The sequence below is a fragment of the Oreochromis niloticus genome, linkage group LG12 (genome assembly GCF_001858045.2).
Source record: "Oreochromis niloticus isolate F11D_XX linkage group LG12, O_niloticus_UMD_NMBU, whole genome shotgun sequence".
Taxonomy (NCBI): Eukaryota; Metazoa; Chordata; class Actinopteri; order Cichliformes; family Cichlidae; genus Oreochromis; species Oreochromis niloticus.
Window position 1 is genome coordinate 30,795,486 of NC_031977.2, and position 21,869 is coordinate 30,817,354.

The 21,869-nt window shown below is 37.8% G+C and overlaps 2 protein-coding genes across 2 annotated transcripts; both read left to right on the forward strand.

The window, feature by feature from the left end:
* Positions 1-367: 367 nt before the first annotated feature.
* On the forward strand, positions 368-17,685 carry LOC109204381 (nuclear factor 7, brain-like). Its single transcript, XM_019365208.2, has 3 exons — positions 368-486; positions 3,220-3,224; positions 15,000-17,685. Exon 3 carries the CDS (start codon positions 15,009-15,011, stop codon positions 16,446-16,448), a length of 1,440 nt encoding a protein of 479 aa, XP_019220753.1. The 5' UTR covers positions 368-486; positions 3,220-3,224; positions 15,000-15,008; the 3' UTR covers positions 16,449-17,685.
* On the forward strand, positions 501-3,010 carry LOC106096968 (nuclear factor 7, brain-like). The gene is made up of 2 exons (XM_025897111.1): positions 501-542; positions 891-3,010. Exons 1-2 carry the CDS (start codon positions 501-503, stop codon positions 1,953-1,955), a joined length of 1,107 nt encoding a protein of 368 aa, XP_025752896.1. The 3' UTR covers positions 1,956-3,010.
* Positions 17,686-21,869: the final 4,184 nt, after the last annotated feature.

The window sequence follows — 21,869 nt, forward strand, 5'->3', positions numbered from 1 at the left end:
CTCTGCAGAGTTTAGATGTTCTTCCTGTGTCTCTGCGGGTTCAGTCTGAGTAATCTGGCTTCCTCCCACAGTTCAAACACATGCAAGTTAAGTTAACTGATGATCCTAAATTGTCTGTCTGTCTCTATGTTTTTTTAACCCTGACACAGATTGTTGACCTGCTCAGTGTCTAACCTGCCTTTAAAACAGCAGCGCAACTGAACAATATTTCTGCACAACTTCACAGACACAGAGAGGCGATGATCATGTCTGATGCAATATTTCTTTAACACTCTGAAAAACTGCGCCATCTAGTGGAGACAGTGTGAAATGCAGGGTGATTGATATCAGCTCCACCCACAAGAGAGTAAATGAAACCTAAAGACTCACTTTGACGATCACCCGGGAACACATTACATTAAAGGTTGGGATCTGTACTGACGAATACAATTTAGTTCAAAAGTCAGAGTGACTGTATTTCGGTGAGTCTTGTCCTTTAAATAATCTGTAAATTATCAGGGATGGCTGAGAAATTGCTTTTAGAAAATTACCTGAGCTGCCACGTGTGTTCAGAGACTTTCAGAGATCCTGTGTCTCTGAGCTGCAGCCACAGCTTCTGTTCAAGCTGCCTGCAGAAATTCTGGGAACAAACTAAAAACAAAAACTGTCCCATTTGTAAAAGACAATCTTCAAGGGATGAACCATCTATAAGCATTTCTCTCAAAGAACTCGCTGACTCCTTTGCTAAGAGGCAGAGTGAGAGCTCACCTGAGACAGAAAAAGAAAATGAGGATGAAAAGGAGGAAGAGAAGGAGGAGGTGGTGTGTGATAAACATCCAGACGTCCCTTACTGGTACTGTGAGGATGAAGACAGAGCTGTGTGTCCTGTGTGTGAGTTTTCTCTCCACCAGAGTCACAAAGTGGTTCCTGTAGAAGAAGCAGTCAGTGACCTGAAGGAGCAGCTGAAATCTGACTTAAAGTCTCTGCAGGACAAGAGGAACAAATACAAACAAGTGGAGGAAACATACAATGAAATGAAGGAACACATCAAGAAGCAGCTGTTGTCCACAGAGAGGCAGATCAGAGCAGAGTTCAACAAGCTCCAGCAGTTCCTGAAAGAGGAAGAGGAGTCCAGACTGGCAGCTCTGAGGGAGGAAGAGGAGCAGAAGGGGAGGACTATCAGCAGAGAGATGAAGATGATTGAGGAGCAGATCTCCTCTCTGTCAGACAGCATCTGTGCTGTTGAAGAAGAGCTGCAGAAACACAGCGTGCCATTCCTCAGCAGTTATAAAGACACTCAGAGCAGAGCCAGAGCCCAGAGCTCAGTGTCAGATCCACAGCTGGTCTCAGGAGCACTGATAGATGTGGCCAAACACCTGGGCAACCTGTCCTTCAGAGTGTGGGAGAAGATGAAGGAGAAGGTCCACTTCAGTCCTGTCATTCTGGACCCAAACACTGCAAATGCCTGTCTCTGTTTGTCTGATGATCTGACCAGTGTGAGACATGGAGACACAAAACAGCAGTTTCCTGATAATCCAGAGAGAAACATTTATTACATAACTGTTTTTGGCTCTGAGGGTTTCAGCTCAGGGAAACACAGCTGGGAGGTGGAGGTGGGAGACCATCCTGACTGGGTTATAGGTTTATGTAAAGAGTCAGTTGACAGGAAGGGAGAGTATTTTGCGTCACCAGAATGTGGAGTATGGTGTTTATTGTATCGCAGTGGAGAATACAGTAATAGTGATGGTGCTGTGACAGTGAAGAAGAGTCTCCAGAGGATCAGAGTCCAGCTGGACTATGACAGGGGGGAGGTGTCCTTCTATGACCCTGAAGACATGACTCTGATCTACACCCACAGAGACACTTTCACTGAGAAACTCTTCCCATATTTTTACATTGGAAATGCAGGAGACGCCCAAACCTCTGATATCAAAATCTGTCAGATTGAGATTTCTCTGAAAACGAGTTCTCTGTGAACTTTTTTTCTCTTGTCTCATCCTTTTAGTTACAGCTTGTTTTGTGGTTGTTTGTTTTTCAATTTAGGCAACTCCTGTTTTTATTTTTTATGTGAAATTGAAGAAAGAAAGATTAGTATATCAAGCATTTTATACAATGTGATAAAAATCATTTTCAAAACACAGAGAGTAAAATTAAATGATAAAAGTTATTTTTGCTTTGTTTTCTTGCAAATTCAGTTTGAAGGTCCTTTAAACTTTATATTTATTTGTTCTTTTTTTGGTTGATTTTTTTGCCTTTTTTGACAAATATATAGCAGTTTCAAGTCATTGGGTGTTCATGAAACAGTTTTTAAACATTTAAACAGTGCGAAGTAGAACATACCTCCATGTGTCAGACATTAATAAACAAGCACTGATAAATGTCCCTTTCCTTTCCTTCATCAGTTATTTAGATCCACATCAGCTAATAACAGCATCGTGACAATTTGTGTTTTAATGGTTTCAAAATGATGAATAGACTTGACTCATAAATAATCCTAATGTCTTCTTTTAATACTTAACTGTCAGTGATTAATTTAAGTCATTTGCTTCATCTAAATGTGTTTAGCATGTTTTGCATTAAGTTGCAAAATAAACCAAACTGTGTACATTGGTGTAATAGTTCAGCCATGTTTTTCTTTAAAATGTGTCATTGCAGAATAATGTTGACTGTCTGACATTTATTCAGTTGTATTCATACAAACTAAAGCTCATTCTTTGTTTTTTAGATTGTTCCTAAGTTCTGTTTAAATTACTTTGTCAGATACAGACACTGTTTTCTTTGCTACTGACTGACCCAAAACATTTATTTCATAATTGTTGAACATTTGTACAGTTGGAGCTGCTGTTTGTTCCAGTGTGTTTCTGTGAACTCTCACTTCATGTTCCAGATCACATCAGCACATTCAGGATTTAGTCTTGTTAACTGTGGATTTCCTCTTTTTTACCTCCAGAGCAAATATGATGAAAATGTTGGAAACATGAGTTCCCTGATTTCCTGGATTATTTTCTGTCAATAAATATATCAAAGCCTGGCTGCAGTCTGATGTGTCTGTAAACACAGAAGGACGCTGAACTTTCTATTTAAACTGTCATTTTATTGATAACACTTTAAAACATTTTCTTGAAGTTAGAGAAACACATGTAGCATATAAGAGAATAAAGCATCTAATCTGAGGAAACAGAACTAGAGGATTAATATTATTGTACAGAAGAAATCCAAAGTGGCAATAAGAGATAAAAGGGAAAGTAAGAGGAGGACACTTCATGTAGTTTATGTGTAGGGCTGCACAAACAGTCTCTGTTTAATTTCTGATGAACTGCTGATGTCTCTGACTAGACTTTCTGTTTGATTATGTTTGTTCCTTTATTTGTTTTTACTTTGACTACAAGTGGCAGATGGCTGCCCACTCCCTGAACTTGGTTCTGCTGGAGGCTTCTTCCTGCTAAAAGGGAGTTTTTCCTTCCTACTGTTGCCAAAGCCCAAAATCATCAGTGTTGGGCAAGTTACTTTCAAATAGTAATTCAATTATAGTTACTAGTTACTTCTTCAAAAAAGTAACTGAGTTAGTAACTGAGTTACAATATTCTAAAAGTAATTAATTACTTGGAAAAGTAACTATTGCGTTACTTAAAAAACAAAAAACAAAGAACGTTTAACCCTCTGGCGTCCAGGGTATAATTGGCCATTTTTTTACTACTCTTGATTTTCTCTCCACATTTTACCTTTAAAAACTATTTGCTTTGCCTTGTTTGGTATCATTCTTTTTAGCGCAACCTCACGTGCCTGAATTTACAGTTATGTTCTCATTTTGTCATACTGTATAACCAGAATTGATCTAAAATCAGACAAAAAACATAAAATCAGAGTAGAAAAAGTTATATTTTTACTGTAACAACCATAAACATGTTTAATGAATCATATTTTATAACTTCAAATGCAAATATTAATTGTCAATTTTAAAATCCTATGCACAAGTTTTGCAAACAACAAAGTTATTTGCATCCATTTACCTTTTACCCTTTTTTTAAATAACCATTTCAAACTATTTACAGAACAATCAGCTGTTCTTCAATAAGATGCCACAAATTATTTGTGCCACTCCAAAAAAATCATTTCTGTCCACTATAAAGGAGAACATCACAGCCTGATACCTGCAGGTCTGACAGCAGCAGGTGTATCACTGCTGTTTCTACCTGGAGACAGCAGTCGCCTCATTGTTCTGACACACAACACAAAACTATCCACAACACTACACACTAACTACACAAGACAACACATTAACTACACACTCCAAACATGCTAAACGTCACAAATCTCACATCTCAAAACTCGCTCTCTCTTTCTCTCTCTCTCTTTTCCTGCTCTCTCTCCCTCTCTCTTTCTCTCTCCCTCTTTCTCTCTCTCCCTCTCTCTTTCTCTCTCCGTCACTCCTAAAACTTCCCCTGTTTTGTTTTGTTTTTTTGCTCATAAGCAGAGAGTGCTTGCTAGCGCTAACGTGGCGAAACTATTGAGGAAAAAACGCCGCGTATATATCGTTTATCATGACTCTGGTTTTACGTGGCCTATCGACACAATTTATAAACTAGCACCTTGTTGCTTTGTCTTTAAGTGGTCATGTGATCGGCTTACCACGAATACTTTATTCTTCCTCAGTCAAACAGCAGCACTCGATTGTTTTGCCTCCTTAGCTCCAGGTGTTGTGCTAGACAGTGATCGTGATTACCGTCCGTGCGGGAGCGCGCAGCTGCTTAAAGCTGTAGCGCCCAGATTACTTACAGCTACTTCCTGCAGCTGATATAAGATGCGGTGAACTGAACACAGCTTCAACTGTTTGTTGAAAAATAGTAACGGACCGCGTTACCTTGTTAGTAACTGTAACGGCGTTGTAACGATAGGAATAGTAATTAGTTAGATTACTCGTTACTGAAAAAAGTAACGCCGTTAGTAACGCCGTTACTTGTAACGCCGTTATTCCCATCACTGAAAATCATAGAGAGTCATATGACTGTTGGGATTTTCTTTGTTTTCTTGGTATTATTGTAGGGTCTTTCCCTTACAATATAAAACTTCTTAAGGTGAATGTTGTTCTGATTTAGCATCATATAAATAAAAGTTAATAGAATTACAGGCTCAGTTAACAGGAAGGAAGAATATCCTGCTTTACCAAAGTTAGACATTTGGTGTTTCTAATATAACAATAGACAATATACAGATGTTGTTGGTCAGACTGTGACCCTGAAGACATGACTCACATCTACACTCACAGAGACACTTTCACTGAGACACGTTTAATATTTGAAAAGCAGGAGATGCCAAAACAGTCTAAGGGAGTTTTCATCATAGTTCAGTGAGATCTCAGTAATTTTCTTTTTTCTTTTTTCTTTTTTTTTGGTTTATTTTTAATTTTTGTGTAAATGATTGTGAATGTATTTTTTTAATCTTTCAATCTTTGATCAATTCCATCAATTTCTTTCTATGTGAGAAATCACTGAAATACTTCTTAGAGTAAAAGAAATGTACAACATGAACTGCTGATGACTGAAACACAGAACAATCATGTATTCATTTCTTGTCATTTAAGGTTAAGGGCCTGATCTGAAACTTTTCTGGTGGTCACTCCAAATCACAGTGACTATGACTGACCAAAAACTATTTAAATAACTATTTGACTGATTCATCATTTGGTTGTTTCAGTGAAAGAAACAGTAGCAATAATGTGGGTGTTTTCTGTTCTCCTTTCTTTTCTTCTTTTTGGACACCTGCTGTATTTGACAAATTTACGATTTACAAAACTGACTGAAGATGTTATGATGAAAACACTGAACATTTTGAAAGCAGCTGATACTTGGTCACTCTGCTTGTTAGTTGCAGTTTGTAATACTGTGAACTCCCTCATTTTAAATATGTGAATCTCATCATGATTTTAAAGTTTAGAAACACACAAAGAAGAACAGAAGAACGACACCTTTGTACTGTACATGCTGCTTTTTCTTCTTTTTCTGGAGGGGGTCAGGGTCATGTTAGCACGGTCACGCACATATGTGTGGTCAAAGGTAACCTTTGACCTTTGAGTATTAGAACAGGCTGAACTAGATATGAACACGAGTATGATACAACATCTCTGTTGTTCACTGCAGGAAATAAACAAAACGTTAATCTGACAAAATCTTCACCATCCTATCAAAAAGGCGAAGTGTTTGGTGGGCGAGTTAACACAAAATACAGTCCTGCATCATATGAATTTAAAAGCAAACATGTATCCCACTCTGTAAAAGTGGTAATGACATTAAGTAGAAGGAAAAACTGGACAACATAAAACAGCAAAAAATGTAAATCTCCAGAAGAAAAACAGCAGAAAAAGCAAAAGTCATTTCCACCATGTTGGTCGTTACACAAAAACACATGCAGAATGCAGATTGGGTGTACTATCCATTTAAAGCAGTCATGTTTTTGACATGAAGCATCGTCTCTTTAAACAACTGCAGACAGTACTTGCACAAGTGCATGATTTGTACAATAGGAAAAGAAAAAGAAAAATAAGCACAGTAAAAATGTCGACTACAATAAATAAATAAATATTCAAAATAAATTAAAACCTGAGGACTGTTCACCAAGACGACTGAGCGGTCTTTTTCTATCTTGGTCTGACCAATAGGGGCGAGACAAATGTGAAGGCAGCCAATGGTGGATGAGCAAAGTAGAGTGGAGCTGATGAAAAGTCAAACCTCCACAAAATCAGTTTTCAGTGCTGCAAAGTCCATCCGTTCAGTCCTGCCACCTCTGGCACAAGCACTTTATGTCAATCAGTGTGTAGAAAGGACCAAATACTGATGCAGTAATTCATCTGTTATTCGTTTACTGTGTATATCAGTACTGACAGGGCTGCATGCTGTATATATTTATTTATTTTTGTTAGTACAATCAAAACCTTTTTTGTTTTGTGGATGGATTATCATCACTGGATTGTAGGTTTAGTTACAGAGTCAGTGGACAAGAACCAGCAGTCTCCTTCAGCAAAAGATGGAGTCTGGTGTTTACTGCATCGCAGTGAAAGATACACTGATGATGATGATGGTCAGACTGTGACAGTGAAGAAGAATATTTTGAGGATCAGAGTCCAGCTGGACTATGACAGGGGGGAGGTGTCCTTCTATGACCCTGAAGACATGACTCACATCTACACTCACAGAGACACTTTCACTGAGAAACTCTTCCCATATTTTAATATTGCAGAGGCAGGAGACGCCAAAACCTCTGACAAAATGTGTCAGACTGAGATTCCTTTGTAATTATCGATGAGGTTGAAGTGATTGTTTTTCTCTCTCTATTTAAGATTTTTTTTTGACATTTTTGTTTACCATTTTTAAAAAAAAACTACAGTATATCCCCTGCGAATAAATGGAAATGTGACTTTACAGAATATATTATACATATAAAACGATAGTCTGATTTGACCTTTTTGTTTGTTTGTTGTAGTTTTTTAACAGTTAACATGCTGATATTTTAGCCTTGTTTTTTAGTTTTGTTTTCGAACTTCTTAAAATAGAATAATGTATGGAATTGACCAGACAGTCATGATTCCCTTGTTATTTCTTTACCATGTCAGTATCAGCTCTTATATACTTTTATTTAATAAGCATTTTTTGAGACTGTTTTTGTTAGAGTGAATTGTTAAATGTTTGTCATTTTTATTCTTACCATTTGTACTTTAACTGTGTGTTGAAAGGAATTCTTTTGTTCTCCCCTCCCCAGATTCTCGAGGTTCTGAGTGGGGGGCTGTAGTGTTTTATCACAGGCAAACATCCTTGTGAAGGTCTGATGTGGTAAAACTTCCTGCCCTTTGTATGGCTTCACTGTGTTATCTAGGGTGAACCATAGATTGGGTGTGGGGAGGTTACCCTCTTTGTGACCTAGGATGTTGTTCCTGCTTTATGACCCTTTTGGTCAGCAGCTCACACACACACAAGGTATTCCTTGTTCACATGTATACCTATAAGATGTCATATGTTAATGAACCTATGCATATTCATGTAACCACAATAAAAGAGCAGTGTTACGGGGGAACGGACGAGAGCAACTGGGGTCAAGCGAAGGAACGGCGCCTGTCCAGTTCTCTCCCGTGCACGTGAAACATAAAGAATGTTGCCTACTCGTGTCTTGCTTGCTGTGTAATCACATTGCCTTCAACGTTCCAGCGAATAGGTTCAAGCTACAAACCTATCAGTTTTACAATTCTGTCATTGCTTAATAATCTCTGACACGATTTATATTTCTCCTCAAGTTTGTTTAAATGACGACTGATTATTTGTAAGAGATCTGTTTTAGTTGTTGCAAAGTTATTACCATTAATTTATTTTACTTTCAGTTAGTTTCCTCCCTGGGTTTGTTCATATCAGTTTAGTTTTTGTTTAAAACAGTTTCAATTTAGTTTACTTTTTTACTTGTTTTTCTTTTGAATTATTATTGTATGGAGGGCATATGTCAGAGGCCCGATTTACAAAACTCACAGTTGGGTTAATAATAAAAACAGATCAGCACTTGTCACTCAGTTTTGTACACATCCAAGAGTACAAGAGTATAAATTATTTGGGTTTGGTTTATTTACAGTATTTATTTTGTTTTTAAGAAGTCCAGTCAAAGTTGAAGAGGTAATTGCAGGCTAGCCAACAAGCTATCAGGCTAAGAGCTGACAAAGCTAACAGCTGACCGCAGCTGACTGAACCTGTTTATGTGGAAACAGATAACATGGGCCGAGGAGGACTCCGACAGGTGAGGAAGTCAAGGACATTAAAAAGTTTCTTGACTTCGTAATGGAGGAAATTCCCACTATCAGGTTGCAGCAGAAAAGTATCCTTGACATTGTGTAGGGGGTAAAGCTCCTCCGCATCCAAAATGCAGAAAAACAGAAAAAGATTGCATACCCTGAAAGTAGGGTCGCTGACCTTAAACAATACTCTGGGACAAAGGACTTTATCATCACTGGGCTCCATATTAAAGCCCGGTCATAGGCTCAAACAGTGACCGCTGACAGCAGTGAGGAACCTGGGGAGCTGGACAGTAGCACCACGGAACAACAGGTGGCTGCTTTCCTGCAGTCCAAAGGGATTGACGTGGACTGTAACTCTGTCGAAGCATGCCACCCTCTTCCCAGGAAGAACGACAACAAACCTGCTATTATATTAAGGTTTGTAAATCGAAAGCACAAGAACACACTGCTGAAACAAGAAAGAAAATTAAAACGATCTAACGTCTTTATCGATGAACATCTAACCAAACACAGATTCAACCCCCTCTTACAGGAAGGCTCTTGGTGAGTGGAAGTCATTCATTGAGTGAGTCTCTCAGATGACAGACTCCATCTGCCTTGTTTATCAGACTCAGTGTTAGTCAGTGAGATTGTTTTTCTTTTTTTCTTTTCTCTAGAAAAGTTGTTCAAATGTAAAACACATGTTTGTTTGTGTGGTTGTTAAACTTGTTCTTCTAAAATGTTATGTAATATAGGATTTGCAATAGTGATTGTTTTAAGCTTCAGCAAAATTTATTTTTGATACCAGCCATGTCATGTTAAGAGTATCTGGAATATGCACTTCTTGTATTGGCCATGTTATACAGTACCCTGCTGAAATGTATAATTTTAGACATGATTCTCCTGGAACAGACCTCAGTGAGTTACTGACCCATTGCAGTGTCAATAAAGCACAAAAACTAAGAGTGCTTTTGCTGTCTTAATTTAAGATAAATTCCCTTATTTTTAGTAGCTTTTTGAAGAGATGGTGTCTTATTCTCAGGAATTTTGGCTGATTATTGTTCTCAGACTCGAAACATAATTCTTATAGTTAGCTCAATCAAGAAAGAAACAATTCAGTTTTAAGAAAATTTGTCCTATAGTAAGGTGTTTTTTTTATGTGAAAAATCTAAATTAAGGTGTAGAATCTTAATGTAAGCAAATAATTCTTGAAAACAGCTTGTTCAAGAAAGCATAATACTCATTTTAGGTACAGATTTTCTAAATATCAAAGTGTCTTTTACTTATAATAAGTCACATTTTCTTGAATCAAGCATACATTTTAGACAATTTTGTCTAGTTAAAAGGCATATGGCAGTTAGGTTAATTTGCTAGTTTTAAGAATTCTAGTCAAGCAACTTTTGCTTACCCCATTGGCAGATTTTTTTGCTCAAAACAAGAAAATTTTGTCAGATTTAAGAATATTTGGCTTGTTTCAAGTATAGCTGTTTTTGCAGTGTGAAATAGCCAAAAACGTGCGATACCTTAAGAAGCTGGGAAAAATTCAAAGTACTTGGACAACAAACTGTAAAATATTAAACTAAATGGAGAGGAAGCGAAAGTTCTGACCATTAAAAACATGGTGGATCTCGAAAAATATCAGTGAGCAACATGATCTGGACTAGAAACAAAGTAGCAAACAACCACTTACTTACTTATGACACACACTGGAAGGAACAACTCAGCTACATCTGGAAGAAACAGCTGCACCAGTCAGACAGTTGCAGAACATGATCAACTAGAACTGAAAACATTTAACTATATGGATCACAATACACAGGACTTGGAATATGAAACAGATCCAGACAACTTCTTCTCATCTATCAATAACGACTGCTGCTACTATACAAATGAAGAGTACAATCAGAGGATTAAAACTGAGAATAAATGATTAGTTATCCACTTGAACTGTAGAAGTCTATATGCTAATTTTAATCATATCAAAGAATATCTTAACCAGTTTTCACATCCATTTAGTGTCATTGCCTTATCAGAAACTTGGACCAATATGGAAAAAGGAACAGACTTTGAACTGGAGGCTTGTGAATTCACATTTATAACTCGACGAAACAAAGGTGGAGGAGGAGTGGCCTTGTATGTGGACAAATCTTTGAAATTTAATCTGGATGAGATGACGATAGTAATTGATAATGTACTGGAATGTATAACAGTTGAAATTCTTAAAGAAAAAAGTACAAATGTAATCATTAGCTGTATATACAGAGCTCCAAGTAGTAGTATTGAGACATTTAAAGACTGGATAGAAGAAACATTTACAGAATTAGCTCAGAAAAACTTTTCATTTGTGGAGATCTTAATATTGATTTGCTAATCCCAAATAAACATAAAACCACTGAGGAATTTATTAACACAATGTATAGAAACACAATATTAATAGTGCGTATGATGAATTCCTTAGAATATTTACATTATTGTACCAACTGTCCAATAAAGCAGTATAGTAGGAAACATAAATATATGCACTGTCCATGGATAACAAAAGGTCTGCAAAATGCATGTATAAAGAAAAACACTCTATACTAAGATTTCTTAAGAAAGAGAACTGAAGATGCTGAAATCACATACAAAAGACATAAAAATAGGTGAATAAATATACTTAGATATTGTAAAAAGGAATACTATAAGAAGCAATTAGATAATTATAGAAATAATATTACAAGATTATGGGAAATACTGAACAGTGTTATAAAACGTGGGGCTAGATCAGGGGTGTCAAACTCAAATACACAGTGGGCCAAAATTCAAAACTGGAACAAAGTCGTGGGCTAACATTAATATTTATTGAAAAAAAAATCTTCCTCCAGATATAAGAATGAATCTTTTCTTATGGACTCAAACAAGTTTTGCTGAAAAACTGAATATGGAACAAGCAAAGCTTAATACTAAACGATATATATATATATATATATATATATATATATATATATATATATATATATATATATATATTAGCTGTATAATACCAGTAGGCCAGCTCTAATAGTAATTTGGCATGGCTTCGCGGGCCAAATGTAATTAGGCTGCGGGCCAAATTTGGCCCGCGGGCCAGAGTTTGACACCTATGGGCTAGATGAAAGAACTAACTCAAGTATTTCATTGATAATGACCATGAGGAATACAACATGGATGTTGTGGCAACCAGCTTTAATGAATTCTTTGTAACTGCTGGACCAAATTTAGCAAGAACAATCACTGATCCTGTGAAACCAGAGGAAAAACCGGATATACTGATAGACAGAAATCCTCATTCAATGTTTCGCACAGCCGTTGATGAAAATGAAGTTTCTGAAATTGTCAAAAAATTTAAAAATCAAAAATCTTTCGATTGTAATGATATTGATATGATAGTGGTTACATATGTAATTTATCATTTCAAACTGGTCTATTTCCAGACAGAATGAAAATAGCAAAAGTTATATCTCTTTGCTGACGATACAAACATTTTCTACTCTGGTGATGATCTGCAGCATTTATTGGATGAGATGACAAATGAAATAAGTAAAGTGAAGTTCTGGCTTGATAAAAACAAATTATCATTAAATTTGAATAAAACTAAAGTGATGTTATTTGGAAAATAATAGTTTAAATACAAAAGCTAATTAGATAAATTAAAACAAATGGTGTTAAACTCCTGTTAATTTTTTTCTGTCAGTAAAATATATCAAAGCCTGGCTGCAGTCTGATGTGTCTGTAAACACAGAAGGACGCTGAACTTTCTATTTAAACTGTCATTTTATTGATAACACCTTAACACATTTTCTTGAAGTTAGAGAAACACGTGAAGCACGGAAGAGAACAGAGCAATAATCAGAAGAATCAGAGAACTAGAGGATTAATATTATTATACAGAAGAAACCCAAAGTGACAAAAAGAGACAAAGGGAAAGTAGAAAGAGCCAACTGCAGAGAAATGATGGAACAAGGTTGGAAACAGAGGGAGTGGGGAAAGAGTGAAAGACACCCTATGAAGAGAAGCCGGCTCAGTGTTGTCAGTGCAGCTCAGTCAGTGACTGTAAAAAGAAGATGGCAGAAGTTCAGAGTGGCTCCAGCTCATCTCAGTGATGCTTCATCTGACTAAATAACAGGAAGGCAGCAGAGCTCACACTGGCCTCAAGAGGACACTTCATGTAGTTTATATGTAGGGCTGCACAATGAATTACTGTTCCTTATTTCACCTTTGATAATTCATACAGAATGATGATTTATTAGAGGCATCAGTGCCATTTTAGTCCTAACTGTGCAGCCCTGATCAATAATCTGAATGGAAGCTGGTTCTTCTTCTACACTGATGAACTGCTGATGTCTCTGACTGGATTGTCTGTTTGATCTAAAGTTATTCTGCAGCTACATTAGAAGCATCAAGCTGCCGTCAGTGTGTGTTTGTGCTTTATTCTGTGTGACAGCGCCCCCTGCTGGAGCATCTTTACTCTTTGAAGCAGCAGTGACTCTTGGTGCTGACGGTCACTCAGCTATGTACAAAAGGCAGCCAGTCTGCACTGGCAACACAGAGCCCCATAGAGGAGCATCACCATCATTTGAGGCGACCGTGGCTCAGGGGGTTGGGAAGGGCACCTGTAACCGGAAGGTCACCGGTTCGATCCCCGGCCTCTCTGTCCTGGTCGTTGTGTCCTTGGGCAAGACACTTTACCCTACCGCCTACTGGTGTTGGCCAGAGGGGCCGATGGTGCGATATGGCAGCCTCGCTTCTGTCAGTCTGGCCCAGGGCAGCTGTGGCTACAACCGTAGCTTGCCTCCACCAGTGTGTGAATGTGAGCGTGAATGAATAATGTCATTGTAAAGCGCTTTGGGTGCCTTGAAAAGCGCTATATAAATCCAATGCATTATTATAACTGTCAACTTCCTCATAGTCATCCTCAGTGCTATAATCTATATATAATATTTCTTATCATTATAATCATCTTCATTATATCATCTTGAGACAAAAATAGTTTTATGCACTTAAAAAGCTGAGAAAATAGAGAGAGAAAGGTCGAGTATACCAGCATTTAGTAGAAAATAAAGCAAAACCAAAGTAAAAACAAGTAAAAACATGTGTCCTGTTGACTGTTTGTTTTAGAGCAGGGTGAAACCAGTTTATGGGACGAGACATGAGTGCAGTACAACATGTCAGCTGCTCAGTGTGAAAAAAATAAAAACATTTATTTAACAAAATTTTCACCATCTCAACAAAATGTGATAAAAGCTGTAAGGTGACAAATGTTCTGCTTTATTAATTCTAATTAAAAGTTACATAAAGTACATTATAAACTGTACATGATACTTATTTAGGTCACAGCAAATATAAAGCCACAGCTTTTTTTCTTTTTTTTTTAAATAGCCTCTTTTTAAAGTTATGTGATTAGGTTCAATCTTGGTTGTTTAACATATTCTCAGAAGAGAGAATGGGATTTTAAAGTGGAGAGTGCTGCATCTTTCCCTATACATAAATTATTGGTCTTTAAATACTAATTTTGATAAACGTCAGTTGGAAAAAACTTCATGTCACCTCACACTTTATAATGTCCTGGGTTCAAATCCATGCTGGGGGCTTTCTTTGTGGAGTTTGCTGTCACCTGTCCAGAGTGTAGCCGACCTTTAAACCTGACTCCTGGGATAGGTTCCAACACTCTGCCCCCAAATATATAAACAACTTCAGTACTACAGCTGTTGTATGAAACATAAAAAATGTGCAAAATACACTTCTTCACCAGTGTGTAGCTGTGGTAGGGTACCACAAGTGTTTTGATTTACAAAGAGTGAAAACTGATAACAAAAAGACCTCACAGTGAAATGTTCAAAGGGGTGAAAATGACACACAGTGAGGATAGGACTGAGGGAATTTTAATAAAAAGAAAATTGTTTATGGCTAATTGTTGGCTTGAAAGAGGGGCTTTGAAAAGCTCAGTTAACAAAAATCATATGAGAACACATGTGAATATTATTTCTGCACAACTTAGGAGACATAGAGAAGCTATCAGCATGTCTGATGCAGTATTTCTTTAACACTGTGAGAAACTGCACCATCTAGTCAGGACAGAGTGAAACGGTGGGGTCATTGATTTCAGCTCCACCAGTAACAGAGTAAATGAAACCTACAGAGTCACTTTGTCGCTTTGAGCGGAACACATTACATTAAAGGTTGGGATCTGTACGGACGAATACAAATTAGCTCAAAAGTCAAAGGGACTGTATTTAGGTGAGTCTTGTCCTTTAAGTTATCAGGGATGGCTGAGAAATTGCTTTTAGAAGGTTACCTGAGCTGCCATGTGTGTTCAGAGACTTTCAGAGATCCTGTGTCTCTGAGCTGCAGCCACAACTTCTGTTCAAGCTGCCTGCAGAAATTCTGGGAACAAGCTAAAAACAAAAACTGTCCCATTTGTAAAAGAAAATCTTCAAGAGATGAACCATCTATAAACGTTTCTCTCAAAGAACTTGCTGACTCATTTGCTAAGAGGCACAGTGAGAGCTTACCTCAACAAGAGGAGGAAGAGAAGGAGGAGGTGGTGTGTGATAAATATCCAGACGTCCCTTACTGGTACTGTGAGGATGAAGACAGAGCTGTGTGTCCTGTGTGTGAGTTTTCTCTCCACCAGAGTCACAAAGTGGTTCCTGTAGAAGAAGCAGTCAGTGACCTGAAGGAGCAGCTGAAATCTGACTTAAAGTCTCTGCAGGACAAGAGGAACAAATACAAACAAGTGGAGGAAACATACAATGAAGTGATTCAACACTCCAAGAAGCAGCTGTTGTCCACAGAGAGGCAGATCAGAGCAGAGTTCAACAAGCTCCAGCAGTTCCTGAAAGAGGAAGAGGAGTCCAGACTGGCAGCTCTGAGGGAGGAAGAGGAGCAGAAGGGGAGGACTATCAGCAGAGAGATGAAGATGATTGAGGAGCAGATCTCCTCTCTGTCAGACAGCATCTCTGCTGTTGAAGAAGAGCTGCAGAAACACAGCGTGCCATTCCTCAGCAGTTATAAAGACACTCAGAGCAGAGCCAGAGCCCAGAGCTCAGTGTCAGATCCACAGCTGGTCTCAGGAGCACTGATAGATGTGGCCAAACACCTGGGCAACCTGTCCTTCAGAGTGTGGGAGAAGATGAAGGAGAAGGTCCACTTCAGTCCTGTCATTCTGGACCCAAACACTGCAAGTTGCTGGCTCTATTTGTCTGATGATCTGACCAGTGTGACACAAGGAGACACAAATCAGCAGCTTCCTGATAATCCAGAGAGAAACAATAAGTATGCCAATATTTTTGGCTCTGAGGGTTTCAGCTCAGGGAAACACAGCTGGGAGGTGGAGGTGGGAGACCATCCTGTCTGGGTTATAGGTTTAGCTAAAGAGTCTGTTGAGAGGAAGGGAGAGTTTTTTGTTTCACCAAAATATGGAATCTGGTGTTTATTCCATCGCAGTGGAGAATACAATAATAGTGATGGTAAAACTGTGCGAGTGAAGAAGAGTCTCCAGAGGATCAGAGTCCAGCTGGACTATGACAGGGGGGAGGTGTCCTTCTATGACCCTGAAGACATGACTCTGATCTGCACTCACAGAGACACTTTCACTGAGAAACTCTTCCCATATTTTGGTATTGGAGAGGCAGGAGACGCCAAAACCTCTGATATCAAAATCTGTGAGACTGAGATTTCTTTGAAAACTGCAGCGAGGTTGTAAGAGTAATATTTTAGGATTGTCATTTGTACTTAGAAACATATAATCATTTATGTTTAGAGGTATACAATCGTTTGTATATTGATAGAATGTCTCATCCTTAGTAAGACTCTGTGTACCATGAGATTGTAAATCATGCCCCAATCTCAGTATGTTCAGCTGCCTTCCATCGGTTTGAACTGGCTTCGCTCACGACGTTAAAAGAATTAATTAATACCCAGAAAAATTCAAACTCTTTGCTTGACACCATCCCTTCGCGCATAATTAAGGAGGCGTTCGATACTATCGGGCCTTGTATCCTAATTTTAATGAACTTATCATTGTCATCTGGCTGTGTTCCGACTGCCTTTAAACATGCAGTCGTGCAACCAGTCATAAAGAGATCCAGCCTTGATCACAATACGCTAGCGAACTACAGACCGATTTCTAAACTTCCTTTTTTGTCAAAAATCCTAGAGAAAATAGTGCTTCAACAACTTCAGACTTATCTAGAGAGAAATGGTCTATATGAAAAATTTCAGTCTGGATTCAGACAGCGCCATAGTACTGAAACTGCTTTATTAAGGGTTTTCAATGACCTGCTTCTAATTACTGACACGGGGTGTCCCGCAATCTTAGTCTTACTGGATTTGACGTCAGCATTTGACGCTGTTGACCATGATATTATCTTGACAAGGCTTGAACAAGTAGTTGGCCTTAAAGGAACTGTCCTCACATGGTTTAAATCCTATTTCTCTAATAGGTCATTCTCAGTCATGATAGGAAAATATTCTTCCACACCTGCTCTCCTTCGTTGTGGTGTCCCCCAGGGCTCGGTGTTGGGTCCTGTGTTGTTTTCCTTGTACTTGTTGCCTTTGAGTTCCATATTTGCTAAACATAATGTCTCTTTCCATTGTTATGCTGACGATATTCAAATTTATCTTCATCTGACAGGACTTGCGTCCTCCTCATTACATCTTCTGCTTGATTATTTAAGGGATGTTAAGGAATGGCTATCACAAAATTTTCTTACATTAAACGAGAAGAAGACAGAAATTATTGTCTTTGACAGAGATACATCCCCAGGACGGCTGAATGACATACTTGGTCCTGCTGCTAGTCATCTTACTGACGCTGTTAGGAACCTCGGAGTCATTATGGATAGCTCATTTAAACTAGATAAACAGGTATCCAGTGTGGTTAAATCTAGCTTTCATCAACTACGCCTAATTTCCAAGGCTAAATCTTATATTCCCTACAAGGATTTGGAGAAACTTATTCATGCCTTCATTACTACAAGGCTAGACTACTGTAACTCCTTGTATATGGGTCTACAACTCTCCCTTCTTCAACTGCTGCAGCTAGTTCAAAATGCCGCAGCTCGCCTTTTGACTGGCTCAAAAAAGTACGATTCTATTACCCCTGTTTTGGCAAACTTACACTGGCTTCCCATTAAATTTAGAATTGATTTTAAAGTTTTATTGCTTACTTACAAAATTCTAAATAATATGGCACCTGATTACCTAGCTGATCTTCTCTGCCCATATAGCCCCATAAGAGCACTAAGATCATCTGACCAACTGCTCTTAGTGCAACCCAGGTCTCGTTTGAAAACCAGAGGTGATCGTGCCTTCGCCGTTGCAGCACCTAGGTTATGGAATACACTTCCCTTTCATATACGCGCATCGGACTCTATTCAGTCTTTTAAATCACGTTTAAAAACATATATGTTCGATATTGTATTTAAGGTCAATTAGGGTAATTTTGCATCCGGATTGCATTGGATTATGTAACCATTTTATTTTCATATTTATAATTTTTATTATATATTGATTTTATTTGTACTTTGCTCTTATGGAAAGCACTTTGGTGTACTTCGGTCTTTGAAATGTGCTATATAAATAAACTTTGATTTGATTTGATTTGATGAGATGGGGAGACGTTTACTCCCTATAGTGTTCTGGCATAACTCATACACATTCCATATCTGTTCAGTGTCAAGTCTTAGTTGATTGCAGCAAGGAGGACTTCTCCCAGGAGACTCCTGGCATCAGCTCTCAGGAGTCGTTCATAGGGTCATATTTTGACCCACACACACACACACACACCAGCACACACAGACAGGTACTCTTTGTTCACATATATGCCTGTTTAAGATGTCACATGTTAATGAAACTATACATATTCATGTAACCACATTAAAAAGCAGTGCTACAGGGGAGCTGACCGAGAGTGACGGGGTTCAAGCGGGGTTGGTTTCTCTTGTTTCAAGCATTCTCGCTTTTGTTACAGCTTTTTTGTGGTTATTTGTTTTTTCAATTCAGGCAACTCCTGTTGTCATTTTTATGTGAGAAATTGCAGAAAGAAAAATTTAGCACCTGAAGCAATTTATACAATGAGATTGAAATTATTTTCATAGCACAGAGAGCAAAACTGAATCATAAGTGTAATTTTTTTTATTTTGTTGCAAATTCAGTTTGAAGGTGTTTAAAATTTTTACTTGTTCATCTTTTGTTGATTTTCTGCCTTTTCCCCAAATATACAGTGATTTTAAAGTTATTAGGTGTTCATGAAACTGTTTTCTTTGCTACTGACTGACCCGAAACATTTATTTTATCATTCTTGAACATTTGTACAGTCTGGCTGCATTTTGATTTGTCTCTAAACATCAAAGGAAATTTGATCTCTACACTCTTACTGTATTGAAACTGTCATTTTATTGATAACACACTAACACATCTTCATGAAGTTAGAGAAACACGTGCATCACCTAAGAGAATAAAGCAATAACCTGAAGAATCAGAGAATTTAAGGATTAATATTATTATACAGAAGAAATCCAAAGTGGCAATAAGAGACAAAAGGGAAAGTAAGAGGAGGAAACTTCATGTAGTTTATGTGTAGGGCTGCACAAAAAAACTGTGTTTATTATTTAATCGTTGATAATTCAAACAGAATGATGATTTATTAGAGGCATCAGTGCCATTTTAGTCCCCACTGTGCAGTCCTGATGTTGTTGGTCAGACTGTCACACTGAAGAAGAGTCTCCAGAGGATCAGAGTCCAGCTGGACTATGACAGGGGGGAGGTGTCCTTCTATGACCCTGAAGACATGACTCACATCTGCACTCACAGAGACACTTTCATTGAGAAACATTTAATATTGGAAAAGCAGGAGATGCCAAAACAGTTGATAATAACATGTTTTAGACTTTTAGAACTTTTCATCGTAGTTCAGTGAGATCTCAGTGAATTTCTTTCCTTTGGTTTATTTGAAATTTTTGTGTAAATTATTGTGAATGTATTTGTTTCATCTTTCAATCTTTGATCAATTCCATCAACTTCTTTCTATGTGAGAAAACACTAAAATATCTCTTGGAGTAAAAGAAATGTACAACATGAACTGCTGATGACTGAAACACAGAACAGTCATGTATTCATTTCTTGTCATTTAAGGTCAAGAGCTGTCACTACAGGCCTGCAGGCAGAAATCTGAGAAGCCTGACATGAAACTTTTCTGTTTGTCACTCCAAATCACAGTGACTATGACTGACCAAAAACTATTTAAATAACAATTTGACTAGTTCATCTTTTGGTTGTTTCAGTGGCTGAAACACTAAAAATAACGTTTTTTTCTCCTTCCTTTTTGTACACCTGCTGTATTTGACAGCAATTTGAGTCTTTTTAATTATTATTGTTGCATGGAGGATTTACAAAACTCACTGAAGATGTTATATTGAAAACACTGAACATTTTGAAAGCAGAGTCTCAATGAAAAACTCATCAGGTAAGTGATGATAACAAATACTGAAGCTGAGGACATTTCCTCTGTATTTTTATTTAATCCTAATTAGTCTTGCCAACTGTGGAGTTCAAGTTTTTCTCCTGATGAACAAATATTGTGAAAATATCAGAAAAACAAGTTCATTAATCTCCTGGTTTTTTTCTGTCAGTAAAATATATCAAAGCCTGGCTGCAGTCTGATGTGTCTGTAAACACAGAAGGACGCTGAACTTTCTATTTAAACTGTCATTTTATTGATAACACCTTAACACATTTTCTTGAAGTTAGAGAAACACGTGAAGCACGGAAGAGAACAGAGCAATAATCAGAAGAATCAGAGAACTAGAGGATTAATATTATTATACAGAAGAAACCCAAAGTGACAAAAAGAGACAAAGGGAAAGTAGAAAGAGCCAACTGCAGAGAAATGATGGAACAAGGTTGGAAACAGAGGGAGTGGGGAAAGAGTGAAAGACACCTTATGAAGAGAAGCCGGCTCAGTGTTGTCAGTGCAGCTCAGTCAGTGACTGTAAAAAGAAGATGGCAGAAGTTCAGAGTGGCTCCAGCTCATCTCAGTGATGCTTCATCTGACTAAATAACAGGAAGGCAGCAGAGCTCACACTGGCCTCAAGAGGAGGACACTTCATGTAGTTTATATGTAGGGCTGCACAATGAATCACTGTTCCTTATTTCACCTTTGATAATTCAAACAGATGATGATTTATTAGAGGCATCAGTGCCATTTTAGTCCTAACTGTGCAGCTCTGATCAATAATCTGAATGGAAGCTGGTTCTTCTTCTACACTGATGAACTGCTGATGTCTCTGACTGGATTGTCTGTTTGATCTAAAGTTATTCTGCAGCTACATTAGAAGCATCAAGCTGCCGTCAGTGTGTGTTTGTGCTTTATTCTGTGTGACAGCGCCCCCTGCTGGAGCATCTTTACTGTTTGAAGCAGCAGTGACTCTTGGTGCTGACGGTCACTCAGCTATGTACAAAAGGCAGCCAGTCTGCACTGGCAACACAGAGCCCCATAGAGAAGCATGCCAAATAATCATCATCACATCATCATCATAACTGTCAACTTCCTCATAGTCATCCTCAGTGCTATAATCTATATATAATATTCCTTATCATTATAATCATCTTCATTATATCATCTTGAGACAAAAATAGTTTTATGCACTTAAAAAGCTGAGAAAATAGAGAGAGAAAGGTCGAGTATACCAGCATTTAGTAGAAAATAAAGCAAAACCAAAGTAAAAACAAGTAAAAACATGTGTCCTGTTGACTGTTTGTTTTAGAGCAGGGTGAAACCAGTTTATGGGACGAGACATGAGTGCAGTACAACATGTCAGCTGCTCAGTGTGAAAAAAATAAAAACATTTATTTAACAAAATTTTCACCATCTCAACAAAATGTGATAAAAGCTGTAAGGTGACAAATGTTCTGCTTTATTAATTCTAATTAAAAGTTACATAAAGTACATTATAAACTGTACATGATACTTATTTAGGTCACAGCAAATATAAAGCCACAGCTTTTTTTCTTTTTTTTTTAAATAGCCTCTTTTTAAAGTTATGTGATTAGGTTCAATCTTGGTTGTTTAACATATTCTCAGAAGAGAGAATGGGATTTTAAAGTGGAGAGTGATGCATCTTTC